The 24,536-nt window shown below is 49.8% G+C and overlaps 1 protein-coding gene across 3 annotated transcripts in view; it reads right to left on the reverse strand.

The window, feature by feature from the left end:
• The window catches only part of TNR (tenascin R), a 310,075-nt gene that overhangs the window by 21,276 nt on the left and 264,263 nt on the right, over nucleotides 1-24,536 (reverse strand). For all 3 annotated transcript variants that reach the window (XM_084865195.1, XM_084865194.1, XM_084865193.1), the window contains 9 exons: nucleotides 21,060-21,175; nucleotides 18,752-18,902; nucleotides 14,088-14,357; nucleotides 10,560-10,745; nucleotides 4,850-4,939; nucleotides 3,409-3,672; nucleotides 2,548-2,817; nucleotides 1,307-1,426; nucleotides 331-477 (listed from right to left, as the gene is read on the reverse strand). In XM_084865195.1, coding sequence (XP_084721321.1) covers nucleotides 331-477; nucleotides 1,307-1,426; nucleotides 2,548-2,817; nucleotides 3,409-3,672; nucleotides 4,850-4,939; nucleotides 10,560-10,745; nucleotides 14,088-14,357; nucleotides 18,752-18,902; nucleotides 21,060-21,175 — 1,614 coding nt within the window. The remainder of the gene's footprint in view (nucleotides 1-330; nucleotides 478-1,306; nucleotides 1,427-2,547; nucleotides 2,818-3,408; nucleotides 3,673-4,849; nucleotides 4,940-10,559; nucleotides 10,746-14,087; nucleotides 14,358-18,751; nucleotides 18,903-21,059; nucleotides 21,176-24,536) is intronic.

Raw genomic sequence — 24,536 nt, forward strand, 5'->3', positions numbered from 1 at the left:
AGGTGCAATTTTCTTGAGTTGTTTAAAAAATTAGATGACATTTAAAACTGTTCTGAAATTCACTTCCAGTGAGGCTCTTTGAGAGGTCACATTTCAAACAGGAAGTTCCTGACCTAGACCTGCACGACCCCCAGGGGGTCAGGAGGAGAGAGGACTCTCAGGGGAGAGAAAAGTTGCAAATTGCTTTGTGTGACACAGAAGTCAGAGGGGCGCCCAGGAATGGAACCTCTGAATCAGCCAGAACACCTTCATGCTTTGCCGCAGGTTCTGACTTGGCCCACAACAGAGAGACAGGCCTATCTGTGTGTACAGGGGTGCAGACACACCTACCTGTGTGCATCAGAGTGCAGACACGCTCACTCTCCTCCCTGCCCCGCACGCTAGTAAGGCTGATTTCATATTCGGTAGCTGGGAACATCTTGGTGATGGTGAATTCTGTCACAGTGTTGGGTACCACTGAGCTGTCCAGCCGCCCCACTAAGAAAGAGCAGAAGTCACTTATCAACACAGTTCACGGTACCGTCTACATAGGAGCTCCCGACAGCACTTGGTCAGGAAGCACCAATGGGTGCAAGGCTCAGCACTCAGTGGGAGACAAGGTACATGGACTGGGAATGTTGGAGCTTAGAGACCCTGTATGCTAGCTCCACCCCCTCACTTTATAGGCTCCTGGGAGCAAAGGAAAAAGAACTATTAGGTGGTTTTCTAGCACGCTGGTCTTTGTAAAGGCAGTATAGAGGGACTGGCCGCAAAGGGTGGTTCCTGCAGACCTGGAACACAACCCCATCCTCTTCGGAAAGTGAGTGTGTCCTCTGCCGAGGCCACATGCACCAGTGAGAACTGGCAGGATACAAGCGAGGTCTGGGCCAACTTCCTCTGACTCATAGCTTGGCCAGAGAAGCAGAAATAGGGCCACTGTCACTGTGGTTCCCTCCGAGCCCCCATCTGGTTCTGCTGGGTCTTCACACATCTCCCGGGGCTCTATTCTTAGACTTCGCACTCTCGGGAGTGCACATAACCCGGCTCCTGGCAGATTCTCTCAGGGCTCTTTGTGCCTCACTGCACTGCCTGGGGAACAGGGAGCAGTTGCTCTGCTAGTGAAGGGCCTGCTTTCTGGATGAGTGCAATCCCGCCTTTTAGGAAAGGAGCTGGAGTGCAGGGTCCGGGGCTGCTCCTCACCCACCCACTCTTGGTTCTGATGCCACAGAGAGGAGGACAATGCAAGCCGGGTGATCGCCTCTGGGACACGCTACTTCTCCTAGAACCAAATCCCACTTGTCTCTGAGAAATGGAATGGCTTTATTACCTTGGGTTGGCCGATACGATACTCGGTAGTAATCAAAAGATGCGACAGGAGGGCTCCAGGAGACCACAACTGAGTCCTTGGTCACATTGCTAATTGTGATGTCTTTGGGGGGATCAATTCCTACAAGGAAGTGGGTGGTTGTAGGAAAAAGACAGAAAGCACAGTGTGAAAAAGGAGTTCCTCTCCCTGGTTTTATGTGGACCAAGAGCTAATGGTGTCCCAAATGTACTGAGTGCTGGGCATCCTTAACACCATGGTTGGGCTGAAGTCTCACCTGCAGCCTCATGGGCGTGGCCAAAGCTACATTGGTGGATTGGTGGAGGGTGTTTTAATAACATAAATTCAAGCTGGCAAGGTCTGGGCCTGTGCGGCAACTATTACCTACTTGAAGGCCAACTGGGACGCTTCCTTTAAATTTGTGTGCTTTGTTTTAAACTAGAAGTAACATGGCTATTTTCTCTTGGGCAAACCCAGCTCTGTCAGTCTCTATCCCTTATTTTTTTTTTAGTAGCCAATTTTGATTCAATTTGGAAAAAAAATACCTATTGACTGGAGAGGGATTTCAAAGAAAATCTACTTTCCTAAACTCTATTTCATTTTTATTGTCCACTTCAATGTTTTAACTGCTAGATGGAAACCAGGTGTGTTGAATCCACTTAGTCCAGTTGTGAGCTTTTGTCAGCATGTAGCAAACTACCCAACACACATGTCCTCACCCACGTTCACACTCATATTTGGGAATGATGAGATGAGAATGATTCAATCCATCTCAGAGTGCCCGTGTTTGCCAAACAACATGCAAATCAACCCCATTCTCTGAGTACCAGGGCCCTACATGTTTGAATGCGAGTCCCATCTGATTATGAAGAAGCATCATTTGCATCAATGAGCAATTAAGAGATGGCTCTCCAGAATAGAAACAGGCATCTCCTTACTGCAGAAGGTTTTCTTCTTGCAGACAAGCTCTCTCTGGGCTTTCTCCTAGGCTGCAAGCGGGAGGACCTCTGGACCAATCCCATTTAGAAGGTAGGATGGACATTAGGCCCATCCTACCTTCTAAATGGGAGTTTCCCATCTTTACATTGTATGCAACTATGGAAGAAGAGGCTTTTCCACAACAGCTCACAGACCCTCCTTAGCTGAATGAGGCAGTCGCCTGCTCCTTGGGTGTTTTACTTGGTAAATTTTGTTAACTTGTCAAAAGCTGCTGTCACCTCCTCTGTCAAGTCCTGCAGCCTCACCTGTGGTGATGGAGCCCACAATGGGCTCAGAGGTCACTGTGCCGTGGACAGCCACCAGGTTCACGATGTACTCGGTGGCCGGCTGCAGACCCATCAGGACAGCGTGCCTCTTGGTGGCATCCAGGGAGACCTCCGTCATCTCTTCCTCTTCATCCCGGGGGCTGTAGTTCAGGATGAGTCTGTCTGCTGGAGGGGATGGGTCACTCCAGGTGATGTTCACGCTGGAGGAGGTCACGTGAGAGAAGTGCAAATGCGAGATGGGGCGGAAGCCTGCAAAGCAGAGAGATGGGCGGTTCTGAAACACAGGTGAGGTAGGGGGCCACCTGGCTAGAGGAGCTATCTGACCGAAGGGATCTGCTTTCCTTGCTAATAAGGACCACGCCTCTTCCTGCTGCGCCAGAGGTTCCACCTCCACATGCTCCAGTCCTGTCCACCCTCCTTTCTCCAAGCCTATACTGAAAAATGACCAGTAGACCAGCATTACATCTGTGAGTTATTCATAATAAGATCCGGGATTTAAAACCTCGAACCTGGAAGGGATTTAACATGATCCCATGGATCATCTGATCACTCACTGATTTACTGCAGGTGAGGAAAGAGACAGAATCAGCCACTCTGTCTGGGCTATGAAATCAGACACACATTTTTTGACATTCAGGTGGCTTTGCTCACCTCTTCCCTTTACTTCAAACCATTCCCTCTTGACGATTGATTAGTGTCTCCTCTACCTGTTCTTTCTCTACCCACATTCTGCCTTCTCTATATGAAATGGGGCTCTGCAAGAGTCGGTTGCCTGGGTGACCTGCTCACACTAAGACCCGTGGATCCCGGAGTGCAGCTGGGCTGCTGCTGCCCTGGTACCTGTGAAAGCATCCACGGTGGACTCCAAGCTCTGCTGCCGACCCCTCTCAGCGGTGATGGAAACCATGTACTCTGCCCCGGGCTCTAGATTGGTCAGTGTGAACCCGGTCCTTTCCTTGGGCACAGTGACTTCTGAGGCGATCCCGGAGGATGGGGTAAAGGTAATTCGATAGTGGTCAATGGGGCCACTGGCCTTGGTCCAGATGAGGGAGATGGAGGTCTCAGAGGAGGCTGTCACCATGAGGTCTCTCGGACTGTCAAGTTCTGAGGATAAATATTAGGAGCCGATTTCACAATGGAAGGCCATTATTTGTTTTAATCATCCCGACCCCGCTGTGGATTCTACACTATCAGCAGGCCTGCTGACCATGAGGATAGCTTGTCCTTGCTGACACTTAGCTCACATTTTGTTAGACACCTTCCCCTTGAAAGATGGCTGGGGGCTTGGCAAACAGATTGAAGAAGGGCATTATCAGCTGGCTGCTGATTTTCAAGCTATATAAATTCATCGTCTCTCATTCTTTCTTAGTAAGCTGATCAGGGCAAAACAAGAGCCTCAGGTAAGGCTGTACCATTCCTGGCAACAGAGGCTATCTCTGTTCCTGAGGCCATTTTGACAGACATGGCGATGGGTGTGCAAGTAATTAGATCTGAGGCCTCCTGGTGACCCATGGGCTCTCTAGAGAGGTTGTCTATGCCCAGCCTACGGTTTGTACCTAAGGTACTAGATTATAAGGTGACCAGATCATCCCGCTTTTGGTGGGACAGTCCAGATTTTTAACAATTTTTCCCGCGTCTCATGGCATTTTAAAAAAAAGTCCCGATTTTTGGAAAGATTGGAAAGATTCTTTCCAAAATTTGGGACTTTTTAAAAACGCTGTGGGACGCGAGAAAAATTGTTAAAAATCTGGACTGTCCCGCCAAAAGTGGGAAGATCTGGTCACCTTATACTAGAAGGACTGAAATTTACCTGGGACTTGGAAGTAAAAGTGCTGGGTTGAGAACAGTAAGGATCTCATATGGACTTTTCCATTGCCCCTTAGATTTCATGGGTTATTTCAAAGTCTAGACCTTCACCCCTCAGGTCTTTCTGAGGGCTCCTGTAGTACATTAAGGGATCCCACATTCTGCCTGCTGTGGGGTGGTCCAGAAGAAATATGACCTGCTGTGGTGCTGACTTATTTGGAATTTTCCACCTCTGCCCTTCCACTGCTCCTTAGACTACGGAGGGCCATGCACAGACCTGTACTCCATCCTGGATGTCAGGGGGAGGCACAGGGGATCTAAGAGTTTCAGGAGGTGGTTGTTTTAGGCTGACAGCTGTTGCCCAGGGACCTGCTCATGGGGGAGCATTGCCTCTCACCAACCTTTGCCAGGACAAACCTCGTGGCCCCTCGGGATTACAGGGGCGTGATCTTTTTCTGAACCAATTCCTACTCACCAGTCCTGGCGTTCATGGTGGCTGGTATGCTTTGCAGTGTGTCCATGACAGCAGATATTCCAAATCCGTACTCAGTGCCAGGTATCAGATCTATTGATAGATGTAGAAACAAACGTTATTCTGTGTGTGTGTCAAGGGTGGGGAGGAAGGATGAAAAAGAGGGAAGCCAATCATCTTAGACTCCTGTTCGGATCTTGTGCTTAGTCCTTCCTGAACTCGCCCTAATTTTACCTATCAGGAAATCCCAATTGCACCTCTTGGGAGAACCAAGCCAAGTCGACAGGATGGACTGACTGGTCAGTGCAGAGCTTCCCTCTTGCTGTCGGTCTCCTTGGAGGAAAGGCTCCCCTTGTCAGTGAGCGGGGTGTGTGCTCTCCTGTGGAAGGTCTCTCCGTGGTACTTAGAGTCTCAGGTTGATGACAACTGGTGAAGGGCTTTCTTGCTTAACCTGTGGAATGCGGGAGTGTGTCCTCTATAGGGACTGTGGACATAGTCCTTTAAAGTTTTTCTTGGCTGTTGTACATGAGGTTTGTATAGTGACTGAGGCCACAGGGGGTCTTCTGGTGTGTTCTAGTGAGTGACAATTGGGGAGTCTTTCTCTCTGACTGTCATTAGGGCTGTCAGGCCTCTAATGCAGGGGCACACAGGAGCCCTGCTGCTGTGGATTCCCTCCCAAAGTTTATAAATTCAGGATCCAGGATATAGATCCAATCCTAGGATGATATCTGGGGACCTGGGAAGATAGAAAAAAAATTACAAAAACTGCCCAACTAAAGGGTGTAAACCTCTCTGGGGAAATCCTTTGGGGGTTCAATACAAAGGATCACAGGGGAGTCTCCCCAGACACCTGGAATCATCTGGGATCTCTATTCTCTCCCACACTGATTCCAGACTAACTGGTTTGACTGGTATGTTAATTTCCTATGGCTACTCTAACAGATTACCACACCCCAATGGCCAGAACAATACAAGTCATTGTTTTACAGCTCACCAGGTCTGCATTCCTTCCACCTGAGGCTCTAGGGGAGAGTCCATGGCTTTGCCTTTTCCAGCTGCTAGAGGCTGCCTGCAAATGTTCACATCCACAAATGCTCTCCTGTCATGTAAGGTGACATCGTCACAGGTGCCAGGAATTAGAATGTAGACATCTTTGGGGGCCATCAAACTCACCCTCATTGATTAGGCCTGGGATTGTAGGAAAAATGCAGCAAGATCACTTTATCACCCGGGGGCCCCCTTGGTCAGTTTCAGTCCTTGTGGGCCCCCAGAGCCCTGGCTGGTGACCGTGCTCTTCTGCATTTACGGAACATTCGTTCTCTTCAGAACGCTTGCACGTGTGTGATCCTCACCACCGCCTTGCAACAATGGGGGGATGAAGAACCTTTCCCATCTGCTTTCGTTCCCAGGGGCTTCCGTGACAAATGGACATACACTGGGTGGCTTAAAACAACATAAATGTGCTCTATCAGTGTTCTGGAGGCTAGAGGGCCAAAATCAAGCTGTTTGCAGGGTCACACTCCTTCCAAAGGCTCTGTGTGGAGACTCCTCCCCAGCTTCTTCCTAGATCTGGTGATGGCCAGCGGTCCTTGGCTCCCTGAGCATCCCTGATGTGTCAGAATGATTTTGAGGCGATGCTTCCTTCACAAATGGCCTGGTTTGTGGAAGGAGAGTGCCGTGGGCAGTCAGAGGGTCTGCACCACCCCCTGTGTGGCTTCAGTGCAGGCTGAGCAATAAATCCCACATGCTCAGTGGGGCAGAGCCCACCCGGCCTTGCTGACCAGGCTCGCCTGCAGGACTGCCTGGCCTCTTCTATTCCCTTCTTCAGCCAGCCCCACTCATTTCCTAATTCTGAGTTCTTTCTTGGAAGTGTCAACACCAGTAGTGGTGAACTCGGAAGTCAGACAGAGTTTGAGGTCTGCCAAACTTCCTTCAATATTCGGGTCTGCCACTCTCTACCTGGGCATTTTGACTCCTTAATTTTATGTCTTTGCCAGTTTCTGTAGAAGTGAACGAATAACAGTGTCTATCTCAGAGGGTGACTGTGGGGATGAAGGGAGCAGATGTGGATGCAGTGCAGTGCGTGGCTTATGGTGACAGTAGCCAACATTCTTGTTACCTTCCTTGGAGAACTGTTCCCGGATTCTGGGTCCTTTCTTCTCTGTGTGCTCCCCAGCAGTACAGGCTGGTCCTCAGCACACCTGTTGTTGACTTGCTGATGAAACCAGAGATTCGGGGAGCCCAGGCGGCAGTGAGGCCCTGGCTAGATTGATGGGGTGATTGCAATGCCCCAGACCTCTTCGAAGCACACATTTATCTCTGTCACGCGTCCCAGGCACAACCTTGGTTGGAGAAATTAGATTACCTTTGGGACATAAACTACTTTTCCCAGGCAACTGATTGAGACCTTCAATTGCCTATAATGAAGTTGAAATTCTCCGACGCAGATGAAGGGTGACAGGTCGAGGAAGTAAGACAGAAATTACATGCTGCCAAGCGGATCTAACATGCAATGTTTTCATCCGAGTTTCTTATTTATGAAGCTTAAATGAAATGTTCAATAATTCACAATGGAGTCGTCGTCTTCCAGAAAACCGTGGAGCAGAATTTCAAGTGCTCTCTTTCCTGGCCTCCCGTCTGGGGAGTCCGGGGAGCGGGGAAGCGGGGCTGGCTTGGTAGGTTCCCACCTGCTGCTTTCCTTTCATTGTCGGCAGCTTTCTTCCTGTGTGGAAGTGAGCGCTGCTCTTTGCCAGCAGGTAAAGTGCAGTCCTGCCCGAGAAGGAAATGTCTATCTGCGGCTCATCCAGTGCCTTTATACATCCGCACTCCGGGGGCTCCGAGGGGTTTCTCACGTCTTCCAGAGCTCATGGCTCTCTATCAATGCTCCCTTTCTCTCTCCATCCGACTCCTGAAAGTGGTAGCTAGCAGTGGCTCTGTTCCCTTTCTTACCAATAGCTCAGAAAGTGCGCCCCGCAGGAAACCGCCAGCCTCTGTCTCTTTCAGAGCCTCCTTTGTTCAGCGTGGAGGGTGAAGCTGTTCTCAGCTCTCCTCTGAACCCACACCTGCTCTGATCTGAACTCCGGCAGCACACAGTGCACTCTCACCCACCGGATGTTATTGAGAGGCTCCTGTGTGTCAGGCACACGGCTGTGGACAGGGCACCAGGGTGAGCTGAATGGATACCACCTTTGCCCTTTATGATATTTAAAAAAATCTGGTGAAGGAAACTAATTACTTCTTAATCACATATACTTTGCCAAGCACTGGGATGCAAGCAATAGTGATCTAGAAAAATAAGGAAGGAGAAAGGGAGGGACGGAAGGAGGGATAAACACTGAAGGGGAGTTTTTCAGTGTCTAATGGTCAAGAACACTATTATGAACTAGTTTGTTAGAGAGTCGCACATGGCATCTCCTTGAATTCCTCGCAGCTCTGCTGGGAGGGCATTGCTGATGAGCAAAGCACTCAGAGGGAGTGGGGTCTCCTGCCTGCAGCCCTGATGATTTTTTGATGAGGGGATAGGGAGGGTGGGAACGGGGAGAATTGAAGTTCCCAGGGAGGGATTGTTGCAGGTAACCTGGAGTGCTCTTCCCACCCCGGCCAGAGTCTTGTTTTTATAAATGCAAATGACTGTGTTTAGAACCATAAAAAAGTAGCTTCTCCCTCATTTTGCCCCCCACCTCCACCAAGGTCCTCCCTTGTGCTCCCCCAGAAGGCAGCTGGAGAGCCAACAGTCCTTGCAACTTGCATCTCAGCACAGACATAAGTTTCCTTATGTCCCTATAAACTCTTCTTAAGTCACACAAAGCCATTTGCCTTTATAAATCTCCCCAGCTGCAAACTCCCCGGGATAATTATGAGTAATATATATGTGTAGGCTAATTTCATCAGCCCAACTCTAATAAAAACATCGACTAGGCAAGCCCTCTCTAGTTAATAATTTTTCCTTTCCTTATAACTCTGCAGCACTGATGTGCTCACTGTCCCTCCCATCCTTCTTTAGTAGGAGCATCACAGAGCGGGAGGCTTTTGATGAGGACTTGGAACTGCCTTGGAGACTGTGCTCCGAGACTCAGTTTCCACATCCATAAAATGGGGATGCTGACATGCCTCAGGAGGTGTTCTGAAGATGAAATGAGCTGACCTACGCGAAGGTGACTGGAATAACACCGATGGCCAATGAAGGCAGAGTCTTTTCTCCCCTGGTAGAGGGAATTGGTGACTGGGATGTGACTGGGCTCTCCTCTTTATCGCTCATGATTCTGTGGTGCAGCCGCCATCCTTGGAAATTGCTAATTGCCAAGTCAGCCTGAGGCGTAGGCAGGGTGGGCTGCGCTGAGACTCGGCTCCCTGCTGCATCATTTCAGCTTTTGGTTTAGCTTAGTTTTTGTGAATGTCTCCTGCTCTCGGTAAAAGCCCTTCTGGCAGCTGGTCTGTTCCCGCTACATCTAATTCACCCCCATTAACCTGCTTGGTCAGCGTATCCTTGCGTCTCCTGGCTGTGTTTTCAGAAGCGCGTCTGCCTGGAAAGAGCATTTATTATATTTGCTTTAACCAGCTTCATTGGGCAAGGCGGCTGCGATTTCAGCTCAGGAGGGAACAGGTTTGCTTCCACTGCCCTTGTTTACTGTGCGTACTTTCCTGCGCCTCCCGTCTGCTGAGATGGCCAGGGCTCCGGTAGGAAGCCAAGGCACACTGACAGGGGCTGTGCGGGCACGTCGGCAGCCCTCGTCTGAGGCTGCTGTGCACGTCGCATGTAAAACGTGCCCCACGCTCCTGTCATCTACCTGTCAGTGGAGTCCACCAGGCGGCTCTTCTGAGTAGGTGTGTCTGAAGCACGGGAGGAGCGCTGGCTGGGACCCTGTCTCCATGGGGACAGGGAATGGTCCCAGCCAGGCAACATGGTGACCTTGGGTATCGTCCTAGTCCACACTACCATCATCCCTGCCATTGACTCCAGCACGGCCTCCTGACCAATGTCTGCCTCTGCCCTTGCCCCCCTTGCCCCTTCTTCACGCTGCAGCTGCACAGATCTGGGCCTTACATCATCTTAAAATCCCTCTGTGACTCCCACTCTATACAGCGTATATTAGGCCCACCAGGCTCTCACCTTATCACTGGTCTCTTGTCTATTTCTCAGTCACAGTGAATACTTATAGTTCCACCCATCCATCCACCCACTGCTTATTTAGAGCTCAGTAAGTGCTGGCCATTGGGAGCCGATGATGAGCAGAAGCAAACACGGTCCACCTTCCACAGAGCCTTAGGTGGAGGTGGACACTGACAACTGCATCGCCCAGCACGGCGCACAGGACAAACAGGGTGCTGGGAGGGGAGTGGTGACCAGGGAGATGAGGCTGCAGACAGGGGACCTGACCTGCCTGGGACCAGGCAGGCTCCCGAGGAGGGGAAACGTGCTGGAGGGACTGAAAGAAGCACACCTGTGGGCCTGGAGCCCAGGGAAGAAGGGGAGATGGGAGAAGATGGCAGGAAAACCAGGCAGGCCGGGTGGGCTCAACTAAGGTTTGGTGTTTATCCAAGAGCAATGGACGTCCCTGAAATGTAAGACAGGATGTGACAGCGACGGCGTGCAATGACAAGCAGGAGTCACAGGCGATATGCTAGGGACGTGAGAGACTGAATCAATGGCGTTTGGCTGCGGTGTAGGTGGGTGGGAAGAGAGCTGTGCGATTGTGGACAGGAGCTCACTCACCGGTGAGGGTGGCTCTGCTGGTTGGCCCAGCGCTCTTGGGGACCAGCAGCTCGTGGTACTGCTCGCCCGCCAGGGTGCTGTACACCACTTTGTACGCCCGAACCTCCGCCTCACTGTTGTCCCACTCGAGGTCCAGGCTGGTGGCTGTGCGGGAGCCAACCCGCAGGTTCTTGGGGGCGTCAATCTCTAAAAGAGAGTCAGACGTGACCAGATCACACAGGATAATGTGCGTTTGTCATGCGTCTTGAACACGAACAAGCTTTGCGGTCACAGCCCACACCTCCCGACCCTGCCTCTTGTGTGTGACCCCAGGCTGCCCTGCAGCCACCACACACCGGGGAGCTTGGAGAGTTTAGTTAGGAGTTAGATATCAGCGCACTTTACTCTCCCCCCATTTCCATGTGGAATTTCCAGCGGCGCTCTAGACATTTAAACCGAACCAGTTTGCATCATCAGTTTGAAACGAAGCAAGGAAAACCCTGACAGGACAAAACCAGAGACACCTGTCACAATGCTGGTAGGAGAAACTGCGTGCAGATGAGGGAGATGGATGAAACTAGAGGAGTGGTCGGCAAATTGCGGCTCTTGAGGTGCGGTTTGCTGACCACTGTCATATACTACCCTTTACCTCTTTGCACACAATATGCCACAACTGCCTAATCCTCACAGCGTCCAACTACACGGTAACATTTAATCTAGCAGTGGTTGGCAAACTCATTAGTCAACAGAGCGGCAAACTGGCTTGCAAGCCGCAGTCTGCCGACCACTGGGCTAGAGCAGCATCGCATCTGACTACCAACAGGAAGTTCCCCTCACGGAATGGAACGCTTGTCCCCCTGAAGCCGCACTGCTTCTGTTCCTGCCCCTGAGACACATCGCGCTCTTCCCGCCTCAGGGCCTTTGCACCGGCTGCTACCTTTTCCTGGAATGCTCTTCCTGGAGCCTCACTTGGCTTAGGTCACGTGGGTCTTGACTAAATCTTTTATCTTATGATGCTTCTGGACTTCTCTCCGTCGTCCATTTCGCTTCTCAGCATAATACTCATGGCTGAAGCGGCCTGCGTGTCTCTCCTCTTCTTCCTTGTCCTGTGTCCCCACTGGAATGTAACTCCGGAACCCCGGCCTTGTCTGGCTTGCCTGTGTGGTAGCTGCGGTGCGTGGGACAGTGCCTGGCACCCAGGAGGTGTCCAGTGTGTGCGTGTGAGGCGCCTGGATGAACACTGGCAGCTCTCTGGCTTGTCTGTTCCCTGAAAGCCGCTAGAAAAGCCTTGTTAAATATTCCAGCTGCGGACTCTGAAGACACGAACGGCTTTGCCTAAAGGCAGCTGGTCCTGAGGGTGGGGAAGGGTGGCAGGTGCTCGTATTGCTGAGCAGGCTGTGGCTCCCATGTGGGGGCTTGGCTTTTGCGTTAGTGTCCTGGGGCTGAAACGACAGAAGTGTCTTGTCCCATGGACTAGAGGCCTGAGAGGGGCGTTGGCAGGGTCGTTCCCTGCTGAGGGCTGCGAGGGAGAATCTGTCCGGGCCTCTCTCTGCTGGTTTGCCTGCAACCTTTGGCTTGTTCCCTGCCTCCATCTTCACATGGCGTTCTCTGTATACGCGTGTCAATCTGGGTCCAGATTCCCTCCTTTTCCAAGGACGCAGTCATATTGGCATAAGGCCCATCCTAATGACCTCCTCTTATTTGATCAACCAAATTAGGTCACACACACAGGTACTGAGACTCAGGACTTCCACGTCATTGTAGGGGACACAATTCAACTCACAACAGCGTTCAACAGGGGTTTGTGCATTCAGTTAAAGTAGTAGCCGTGGGTTGGCCAAACACTGTGGTGGCTGCATTCAGGGCCTTTCGGGATGTGCTCAGAGGGAGGGTCCCGGGCAGAAAGGGTCCCAGGAACTTCTTGAAACTAGAACCAGAGCCCCGCCGGGGAAGGGAGGTGCAAAGACAGGCCTGTAGTGTCCCCGGGCTGGTGCTCTCTCGCGATGGCCTCGGCGAGGTTCCATCTGAGCGCCTCTAATATCCCACTCACCACGCAGGAAGCAAATCTCTGTTTTAATTGTCTGTGCAATTAGTGCTCGCCTGGTGTCGAAGCCATCACCTGGAAAAGCACTTTGGCTAATGTGAATTTAAGCGGAGTTCTGAAATGACGGAGGGCCCTACCGCGAGGGGCCAGGCACTCTCATCATTCCTCTGGCACCTGCCAACCCCCGGCCCTGAGGGCTTATGGGCAACGCTGCTCACTCTCCCTACCCTCATGCTCCCCCCGCCCCTGCACCCCGGAGCAGAGAGGGGCAGGTTGGAGCTGCGGGCTGAGGCCGTATTGCTCGGGCTGCCTCCTAACATCTGCCAATCTGCCAGGCAACCCGCACAGAGAACCAAGCAGCAATGAACCGAAACTCAGGGCTGCTTCCCGGAAGCAGAATGTAATCGTCTTGATTGGAATTTTTCTGGGCCACCAGCCAATCCTGCCTCCATCTTGTCAACCTAAACATCAAGCATTCGCTTTTCATCTGCTGCTCAAGGGCTCTCATCCTCTTTTCTGCCTCTTTGAACTCCTTATCCGAGCAAAGCACAAATAAACCACGTTTCAAACAAAACCTGGTTTAAGTTGTAAAAGGAATGCAGTACTGAGGCTCATGGGAGCCCCAGCACCTGAGCAGGCGGTGTTGTGTGTGTGTGGGGGGGATGGGGGGGCAGGAAGGGCTGACCTTGAATTCACCCGAAGGGCCCCTGTGGAGGTTGCTCTGCACGCGAGGCCCTGGGTGATTTGGGGTTGCGGCGGTGTGTTCAGTAACAGTCTGATTGGCACCTGGTGGGGTGGAGTCCAGCCATGGGCTCCGAGAGAGTCGGGGAGCAGGTCCCCTAGAGGCCTGGCCTTTCCCGACTGTTGGGAAGCTCTTTAAGAGTCCCGACAGTTTTGGGGGTGGAGGGGACGGGGCCATCACAAGATGGGGACACTGACCCGCTTCACTCTGCCTGCTGTCCATGGGAAGGAGCCGGCCTGCCCCTCGCCTTCGAGGTCACGCTGTCAAACGAATGGCAGACACAGGTTCCCAGGCAAGGGCCCTTCCAGTGGGACAGTGGGGCTTCTCCCAAGTCCAGGGGGTGCCATCGTGTTGTGCAGTCACGATGGATTTACAGAAGTGTCACAACAATCTCTGCAAGCAGCAATAAAGGGCGCCTTCCCCAAGCTCTCCCCGAACTGCCATTTGAGCTCGTAATATGGAAGTGTAACCGTCTTCAAGACAAAGTTTACATTGTACAAACGAGAAAGCCGAGGCCATGGGATGAGACTTAGAGCAGGTCCCAGGTCTGGCTGGTAACGGGCGGGACGAGAACACACGCTCCCACAATGGGTGCACAGTGTAGCCCTCCACTGTGATGCAGCATTGCCAGGGGCCCCGAAACCCCACATTTCCTTCCTGGAATGACCTGGGTGCCCCAGCACACGACCTCTCACCCCCGAATACTGCTCTTGCCATGACAGTACCACCCCTGGCTCACCATTTCGCCCCGCCGCAGCCTTACCTGTCGTGAACTGGGTGGTGGAGGCTTTGCTCTCGTTGGTCCCGCGGACGGCACTGACGCTCACCTGGTAGCGGGAGCCGGGCCGCAGGGCCTGCACTGAGTACTGGCTCAGGGGAGGCTGTAGCCGGAAGGTGGTTTTCCTGCCTTTCTCGCCCACCAGGCCATACTTCAGGAGGATGGAATCGACTTTGGCCCGAGGCGGGGTCCACTCCACGAAGGCCACGGTGTCGGAGACATCTCGCACCAGGATCTGCGTGGGCCCGTCAATGACTGCAGGGGAAGGATCAGACAGAAGGACATTTGAGAAACGAGCTCTTTCTCTTCTCCTTACATCAGCGTGGTCGGTCAGGGAAAGGATGGGTGTTATGATCCCATTTCACAGATGGGGAGGAGGAGGCACATAAGGAGACACCTCTTTTCAGAGAATGCAGTTTGGGAACAGGGTAACTGGCACTGGAATTCAATTCTCCTGAATATCCTGCCATTAGGCTGAGTTTTTTTTTTCCATCCTGGCTGGCTTGAGAGGGCCAGGGCTGCTTCTGTCTGACAGAGAACTGAGCTTCTGGCGTGAGCCCCAGCACCCAGCTCTGAGGAAAGATCTATGAAATTATCAGCCTTGTCTAAACACCTGAGATTTCCAACAGGGTTGCCAAACGGGGCATCACGAGTATCCAAAGGCTGTCCCTGCTCAGCCATGCGAACAACGCAGTCAACACAGCTGCTGAGACGCTGCGGACGCCAACAGACATTGCGTTGTTGACATGGAACGTGCCTTCTGGGGAAACGTGCTCTTCTGACAAAAGAGGACCTGGGTTTTGGACCAGTCTCTGTGGGCTATTTCCCCACCTGCTCTTGCACATTCCTGAGCCAGAAGGACACTGCAGTCGCATGTAGCCCCTTACGAGCCATGGACTCTGGCACCGAGCAGCTAAGGGGGTGGTGTTACCCTGGAAAACCTGGCTGCTTTTCTAGGGGGTCCACCATTCAGCCTGTTCACATTGAATTAGACGATGGTTGCGGGGGAAGGTGAGAGAATACAGGAGGAAAACAGAGAGAGAAAGGACTGGTGGGGAGAATGGAAAATGGTCTTCACTCCCCATGGTATGTCTGCATGGCCACCAGCCCTGCTTTGCATTACTCAGTGCCTGGAGCTGATTGCTGTTAATACTGTTCAGTAATTCCAATACTGGAATTAGAACCAGAGACTTTGCTTAGCTGAGTGTTACCATGAGAGCAATTGGCATCTAAAGTGGAGGCCAGCCTTGGGGACTGAGCCCTCGCCCTGTGGCGGCTCACACTCACCCTGGGCAGAGAGGATGGGGCTCAGTGGCAGTACACAGGACATCCCGCTGGTGTTGCAGAGAATCCCCATGGGAACTGGGGATAGAGTTTTAGGAGCAGAAATGAGTGACTTAGAGGAGCAACTAGATAGAGATAGTAACTCCATTCCCAATTTTCCATTTCCCGGTTCAAGTCTTTCATGAGCCCCCCATGTATTTCTGGCCCTGGGGGTTCCATGAGACACTGTCCTTCTGGTAAGTTCTCTTTCCTGCCTCAGCTAGTTAAGGAAATTTTCCTCCTGGTTACCAGAGAGCTCTGAGACTGGTTTGTCATCTGCCCATGCTGGACCACCTCCTACTGCCTCCAGGATGGAGTGTCTCCCTTGGCATGGTCTCAGTCCGACCTGAGCCTCCCAGTCTTGCCAAGCTGGGCGCCCCTCCCGCTCTCTGGGTCTAGCCTGGTCCTGTCCTCTATTACACAGCTTAGGATTTGGGGTCTAGCCACCAACAACCCAAATAAAAACCAGCAGACCATTTTGATGCCACCTTGTTTGGAGTTAAAATGAAGTTTTGTTTTTCATAGCTGGGGTAATAATGTGATTGAACAGAACACATCTAGATGTTTTAGGCTTGCTGTATTTAGGGACTTTAGATAAGCTGGGCCTCTTAAAAATGGTCTCCTAGCTGCTATACAGGCATAATGCCTGAAACATAATAGTCACTGAGGAAATGGGCATTGAATGAATGGGAGGAATGGATGGGTGATCCCCTGTATCCAGGAGAAGGAAGGGGAAGTGTTTCAATGAACTGGAACTTCTTTTGGGAAGAAAGATGTCACAGAAACGCAAATAACCAACCATGTAAGGCTTTTGTCCTTCCACTCTTTCCATCCCCCAAACCCTAGGCTTAAGGCATTGTCCCTGTGTGAGTGTGACTGTGCAGCTGAGTGCTCCAGCTGCAGGAGGTCTTGTAATTTGCATTCCCAAAATGACCTGCCTTCGAGAAGCCAGTCTGAGAGCCTGATGAGGCCTTGGAGCCTCGCAGGCGGGGGTTAGTGTAGGTCAGACCTTAGCAGAAGGAAATAATTAAACAATCATTTTCTAAAAATAGCAGACAGGGTTGGGAGCAACCTTACTCTCTGCAGCCGCTCTGCTCTTGGTTTCTACCCTTCCTCGGCCACTTCCTTGAACTATCCCATCCCAGCCAGGAGGGGTCAGCTTGCTATCAACTTGGGCCCTCGATTCTAAACAAACCCAGGTCCTACTCAGAAAGTAAACTGGAATAATTCGTCTCCAGTTCTTCACGACTCTGAACACAACCCCAAAATATTAACTAGGATGTTTTCCTTTTGGAAAAAAAATTCTCCCTAGCTTTACCACACATTTTCAGGCCTAGAACTCTGCATTTTCCTCTTAAGAAACTTTCAAACCAAAAAATCCTGCCAATGTAAAGTGTGGCTTAAGGAGAAGACTAAGGTGGCGTTGGACTGCCTTCTGTAAGTGCTGTCAACATAGGGTTTCCCCAAAAATGTCTGCACACTGTAACAGCTGACAGCTCAATGTGGAAAAGAAAATGTATTTCAATAAATGCTGCCTTTATCATTATTCAAAGTGCGGGTATACATTTTTGGGGGACACCCTATACTTTGGAAGAAAAACATTCTGCAACTGTCTGTCCTGGGCCCTCTGATGAACCATCGCCTCCTCACAGTCGCTTGCTTCCTACTAACGCTTTCTCACCATCCAATCACAGGAAGGAGCATTCTACACCAGAAAGGAGAATCTACACATGCGAGCGATGAAAAGGTCACCTCCCGGCTCCAGCTAACGTTGGGGAACAAAGATGCGGAGCCCGCCCGGCATCTGGAGAGCTTCCTGCAGAGCACATGCAGGCTTCACGGCTGTGCAGTTTCTTCTAAAGCAGGGGTCCTCAAACTTTTTAAAGTGGGGGCCAGATCACGGTCCCTCAGAGAGCTGGAGGGCAGGACTATATGAACTACTAATTCCTACTGTAACACCTCGGCTGCACTCACTGCCCAAAAAACCTGGCGGGCCGGATCAGACTCCTCTGCGGGCCGCATGTGGCCCGCGGGCCGTAGTTTGAAGACCCCTGTTCTAAAACATATTGGACTAGAATTCTGGTTTAAAAGCCTCTCTTTGGGAAGGGGAATGCTCTTCTTAAAGCACAAACTCTTAAATGACTATACAAAATGTACAGGAGACGACAGTGAAGCTGCCGTGGCGGGCGGGTAGGGGGAACCTGGACAGAGAGTGGTCAGAGGCCTGGATGTCCCTGGTCCTGGCCTTGGGATGCTGCCATGGAGCCCCAGTGCTCTGGTGGAACATAACCTGCCCCACAACATTTCCACCAGTGTTTTCTCTATCCAGCATAAGCCTCGCCACCTGATACCGCTCAGTGTGGATCCAATGAGCAAAGCATGCATCACTAATGCAACGTGTCTCATTACATAGCCTTGCGGCCCCCTGTTCTGGCCAACTCGGCCTTTGCCCTGGACTCCTGACTGGCTTTCTTCAGTGTCAATTTCTGTTTATGAAAAATAAAGCTGTACCAATATTCGCCTATCTCATTTACTCACAGGGGAAGTTTCTTAACCTTCCAGTCTCAATTCTCCCATCCCTGAAATCAGAACAAAAATGATACCAGGTGCTATTTATAACGTTTGAAAAGTTCTTGGTGAGGGCACACATACATGCATTATAATGGCTAATTTACAGCCTTTGTTACCCAAGAAAATAAGGCAAAATACCATGCAGTGAATGAATCAAACCTAGAAATAATGACCTTGCATGAGATGGATTGTGGGGAGAAAATAATAAACTTAAGTTCACCTTGAACAGTGACCCACCTACACTCCTGGTCTTTAATGATGCTTTCTACACTCTCACATCTAAGTGTGTGCTCTGAGCACATGTGTACATACCAGGTATTGAGCACCCACTCTCACCAACACAGTGCGGATCACTTTCCGTGTGTTATCTGAATTAATCCTCATGTCAAATCCATGATGGAGTTCTTATCATTCATCATTGTAAAGTAAATTAAGAAGGGTTGGATGCCTTTCTCTAAATCTCATGTAGGCTCCAAAGCTCAGATACTGGAGCTGATAAATGAGATCTCTTGATGCGTAAGACTGGGAGAAACACACTGGACATCTTAACAGAAAACTCTCCAATGCCTATGCTTGCAATAAGGAAAGGTTCTGCTTAGCATCTGGCAGAGGATCTCCATCTCCAGGGCCAGTGCTGTTCTCAGCTCTGGGAGATGCCCTCGCCCCCTTTGTCTCTACGTCTCCGACAAGTCTGTAGTTCTTCCTTGTGAAGGACCCAGGGGTAACCTCGGGAGAGAGAGGCAGGAAGCACTCACCAGTGGCCACGCTGGCCGAGGTGGGGGGGCTCCGGGCTTGCTCCTTCAGGGCCACCACGGTGACAATGTACTCCTCCCCAGGCTTTAGTCCTGTCTGGTTGAAGGATGTGACATCGCTGGGGAGCTGGGCAATGACCCCTCCTTCGTTGTTCTGGGTGGGGGAAGGGAGACGCAGAGAAAACAAAAGTCACTGGGAGAGAAAAGTGTTCCATTGTTTATGAATTGTGATTTAAAAAAATGGGGACTCCTCCTCTCCCCTCCACGAGGGGACAGCGAATGTCTGGGGCCAGGGATGAGTCTCACCAGGCTCGGGGAGAAGGCTACCACTCTCGGAGGCTCTGGCAAATTTTCAAGAACATTTCTTTGGCCTTCCCTGAGTCTATTGAATTTGCCAATACAAATTAGCCATGAGGCGATGTAGCTTGGCTTTTGCCAAAGAAGAGAAGGTTGATGGTTACAGTTAGCATTCATCTTGATGAGCATGTCCTTGGCTATTTAGAAGAGTTGCGTATGAGTGTAAACAGCTCTGTGTACACACACACACTTTCCAAACTAAGATGTTTGCAGATTTTTTAAATGAAGCAGAATTATATTTTGCTGTGTCTAGAGTTTCTCATGGTGTTACTCAGGGTGTAAATTTGTCAATGTCTTATTTCCTCTTCACCCAGATGTGTTAGAAGTCAGTGACACAACCAACTATAAGTACAGAGAAGAGAAAAAGAAAGTGTGGAACAAAGAATAATAGGAGAGAGGAAGGAGACAAAATGGTAGAAGGGAATATGAGGAAGATCAACATGATGACGTTGGGTCCCAGATTGATTATCTACCTACCTTCCTACCTGTCCGTCTATTATACATTTTCTATGTGTCCCTCTGGAAATTGAGGGAACAAGAGGACTTTTCTGTGGCACTGCCCCTCTATCCTATTCTTTGGTCTCTTTTCATGCTACCCAGAGTGCCCTGTATGTTCCTCAGAGCCAAACTCTTGGAAATCATTGTGACGCATGCCACTCAGTGGCCCCAACCCACAGATGACACAGTTATTCTATGTGGCCATGTGTTTGACCTTGGCATGCCCTAGTCAGCCCCTCTTGTCACATGTTGGATATAAAACAGGCAAGCCTGGCACAGGTTTTTTCTTGCCTGAACAGTAGGGTGGCGTGATTTTCTCTGCATATTATAAACTCATCTACCCATCATACTTTACTGGTATTTTGAACATAGATAAGACATATAATAAAATATTTGTACAGAATGTCTGTTTGGATGTATTTAGGTTGCTATGACATGACTACATCCACATGACAGAGTGGGGGCCTCCTGGATTAGTGGACAGAGCCGTGGACACCTGGGCTCCTGGATTAAGCCTGCCACCAACTAGCTGTGTAAGTTTACGTTCACAGAGTCTCCATCTCTATAAACTATGGGAATTGGATATAAAATGAAGGGTCTACTCTGTGAACTTGAAGATCTTTTGTAGCTCCAACAGCTCATGCCTCTAAGAATGGTGAAATCACAGTCTTATTAGCCAACAATGTGTCATGTATCATTAAGTCTGATGAATGACAGAAAAACTGCTCTTTGACATTGAAAGATGAAGCCAGAGGGAAGGAGTCTGATTAAACATTATACCCCCATAAATGACACAGTAGGAAGAACATCAGTAGGGTCAACAAACCCTGGAAAACCACAACTAGTCAGGTACCGCTGGCAACGCGAAAGCGTTCATTTTAGGATTAAGAAAATAAAATATTACTTTACCGAACAGAAATGCATCATGGGATACTTTTAACTCAAAGACAAACGATGTAATTTGTTTAAGGGAACTTTTGCTCAATTAATAGGTTATGAAAGGTGTTTTTGTGTTGCACCTCTAACTGTGAGAGAGATGGAAGCCTTTCAAGCGGACTCAGGTGCATCTGTGTGCACAGAATAAAGCGGGGCTGACCATGTGACTGGCTCAGGTGGCTTTTGTAAGTCCTGAAGAGAAACCCCAGCTCTCAGGAGGTGTGGTGTTCAGACTCACTAATCAGAGTCTGCGAAACCCCAGAGTTTTCTGAGCAGAGAGCTGGGGCTGGTGGCTGCTTCCCTCACCCATCCTCTGGCACCTCAAGCCAGCATGCTGGGCTCAGGGTCATTCTTGCTGGTTGTTTCCTCACCACACGTACAGCCCAGACACCCACAGAACATCCCTTTGTGTCCTCAGTGGTGTAGAGGGCTATGGGCCAGTGCCTTCTCCTTGCTGTCCCAGATCTCACCTGGAGGGTGGGGACAGAATGCCATGTAGTATGCTGACAGGTGGAGTTACCTTTGGAATGAAGCTGATCTCCCACCCGTCGAAGGGGAAGGAGAAGGGCTCCCACTGCACCTCCACAGTGGTCTCTGTGATGGTCTTGAACCGCAGCCCTTGAGGAGTGGAGAGATCTGGAACACAACAATGTGGGGACCGTGTCATAGGGTCCTGGGCAGGGACACACAGCATCTCCGGGGGCTCTTGCTGGTTAAGCTCCCCCCATGCCAATCTTATCTCACACACACACACACACACACACACACGGTGGGTCCCAGGTGCAGGGTTGGGCTGGTGCCAAGTCTTGGTGGAATACATGAAAACATAACAAACCCAATCTACTAAATACTTGTTTATGCTTTCTAATCATAATATGTTATTATTGAAGTACAAAAGTCACACTTCCCTTCCCTTACTAATGTGGTAAATATTGGCATTTAACACAATGCCCTTTTTGGAGAACCTGAACACTATCTTTGGCGGCTTTAAGGATTCCAGAGAGGCTGAGTGTTCCCATGTCACACCCAGGAAAAGGGAGGCACAGTGAGTTGATAGAGGTGTGGACCATGCCCACTGCAGAATGAAGACAAGGATGCTTTCCCTGACCCTCTGATGGGCAGGAAGAATATTTTGTTAGCTCAAACCACCAAGTGCAGGATGGCCTGAACTGTCCATTTGATAAGCAAACCAAAGTCACGCATAAGGGAGAAGAGCAGATCCTGGGGTATTTGACTATCTGCTCCTTTTCTCCAGTGGTTCCTTTATCATTACTTCTCTCCCTCATCACCGTGGCCTCCCTTACCTCGTTATTTTCTTCTTCTCTTTCCCTTTCTCCTATGCACACGCACACACACATGGACACACACATGGACAGGTCAGTGAGGTGGCAGCATGCTCACCCTGATGCAGTTCCCATCACCAGCCCTGGAGTATGCCCGCGTGCCTTTTCTCAGTACTGAGGGGAGCCTGCTTCCCTTTCAGGTTTGCCCCTCCCGGGATATTCTCCTCCTTCCTGGGTAGAAGCTCCCTCAGGTCTCTTGGCTAAAAGGCAGGGCTGATTCTGAGCCCACTTGAAGGCATGTCAGGTGCCTTGACATGATTTTGTCCTTGTCACCTGGGAGCTTGCCTGAGGGGATGCCCTGACTTCGCATAAGAGACGACACAGGAAATGGAAAGCTCATCACTGCATGCGCACGAGGACCAGAGGCACGTGCGTGGGACCAGAGTCAGGTGCTCGCTGTGGTGACTCATCCCAGAGCAAGGTGGGGACAGCGCAGATGAGGACCTGCCTCTCCATCATCACTGCAGATATTTAAGAATAGTTCTCAGGCACCAGAGGAATTGGGGAGAAAAAAGGTCAGATATAAACAGAGAAACAGAGCTAATTATAGGCACATTAACAGTCATCATTCACAAGAGAGTCCAATATGATAATAGGATATTTGTCAACTGAAAAGCAAGGGACAAGAGGATTTCTTAAATCCTGTCCCCTCTGCCTGTCTCTATCCTTGCATCCTTCAAAGCTCAGTCCAAATCCTGAGAACTCCTTGAAACCTCCAAGCCAACTCTTTCTCCTTTGACATCCCCATTTTCTGAACTTTCATACTATTTGTTACCCAAGTACCATCTTGTCATTTGAGACAAACATAAAATGGGCTCTGATCTCTTAGCTCATATTTGGTGATAAGTGTCATTTACGACCCAAGGGCTTACGGTTCATGGTCACCCCTTGTGCTGGTTCTGTGCTACTGCTAACATCTCTGTGACATCATGAACAAAAATAGACCGAGAGACACAGAAGCAGGGAACAGACTGGAACCTCAGAGGGCAGGCAGGGAAGGGTAGGTGGGTGGGAAGAGATCAACCAACGAACTTGTATGCATATATGCATAATCCATGGACACAGACAATGGGGTAGTGAGGGCCTAGGATTGGAGGCAGTGATGGTGACATCACGCCAATCTCTCTTATAGTTTCCACAATAAAAATTAAAAATAAATAAATATTTGGTCTTTGTTGCTGGTTCCTGGCACACTGCTCCTAAAACACTAGGAATCTCTGGACTAATAAGATCTTTTGTGTGATTATGAGATAACTGGCAGCTGGGCCCCCAGCTAGCCCATCTCTGGAAAAACCAAGGCATGATGGGAGGGTCGGACCCTTCAGCCGTATGCCCAAGCTCCATGCCTTAATCAATCTTGCCTCCATAATCAACCCTCCATAAGAAAATACAAACATAGGGGGCTCAGAGAGCTTCCAGGGGGTACACACATGGAGGTGCTGGAAGGGTGGGGTGGTTGAGGGGGCATGGAAGCTCCACACCCCTCCCCTACATAACTTGCCTTAGTCATCTCTTCATCTGGTTGTTCCTGAGTTGTGACCTTTATAATAAGTTGGTAAGTAAAGTACTTTCCTGAGTTCTGTGAGTTGTCATAATTATCAAATCTAAGGAGGGGCTGTAGGAACCCCTTGAGTTTATAGCCAGGGGACCAGAAGTACTGATGACAAGCTGGGACCTGAAGTGGGGGCCATCTCCTGAGACTGAGCCTAAACCTGTGTGTGGGATCTGACACTAACTCCAGGTAATGTCAGAATTGAGCTGGTGTCCAAGAGTTGGGAAGTGGCATTGGAAATGATGATTTAAGAAGTCAGAGGTATATAAAGAGAAAAAAATAACAGTGACTTCCTAACTTCCTCCCAATCTCCTCCTTAATATAGTCTATGTTAATAGTTGGTATGCAACCTTCTAAAATTTGTCTATGTTTAATTAAACATGCAAAATATAGAGACATACCTATAGGAGTTTTCCCTTGTTATAAATTAAAAAGGAAAACATCCATTTCTTATGGAGAGCACTTTCTCTCTCTCTCTCTCTCTCTCTCTCTCTCTCTCTCTCTCTCTCTCTCTCTCTCTCCTCCCCATTTTCCCCATAGAAATATAGAAATTTTCTAAACTATGTTTCAGAGCAGGGGTGGGGAACCTTTTTTTCTGCCAAGAGCCATTTGGATATTTATAACATCATGTGCAGGCCATATAAAATTATCAACTTAAAAATTAGCCTGCTGCATTTAGTCAAATGTTTAATTAACTCACCCCTAATATGCCTTGGCAGGGCCAAACCAAATGATTTTGCAGGCCTTATACAGTCCTTGGGCTAGACGTTCCAACCCCTGTTCTAGAGGCTCAACTTTTATAATCAAAAAGGACTATCAAGATATTTTGTTAAATAAAAGACCACCAGGAAAGTATGCCACCTTTCTATGAAAAGGTTGGTGTTACCAGATGTGGTTTTAAAGATTTTCCGCCACTATGTTATATATACTTACCATCTGTAACACACCATTTAGCAGTGCTTATCAAATTTTTCATTTCAGATCTCTTGGTTTTAATTTCTAACTAGAATTAAAGTCAGTAGAATTCTCCTAACTTCCCTGGACCTCTATTCAGATCTAGCTTAGAACAAGACAGAGCTCAATGAAGTACTTTCTGTCCTTT

Source organism: Pipistrellus hanaki, assembly GCF_964339955.1.
Source record: "Pipistrellus hanaki genome assembly, chromosome: 18".
Lineage (NCBI taxonomy): Eukaryota > Metazoa > Chordata > Mammalia > Chiroptera > Vespertilionidae > Pipistrellus > Pipistrellus hanaki.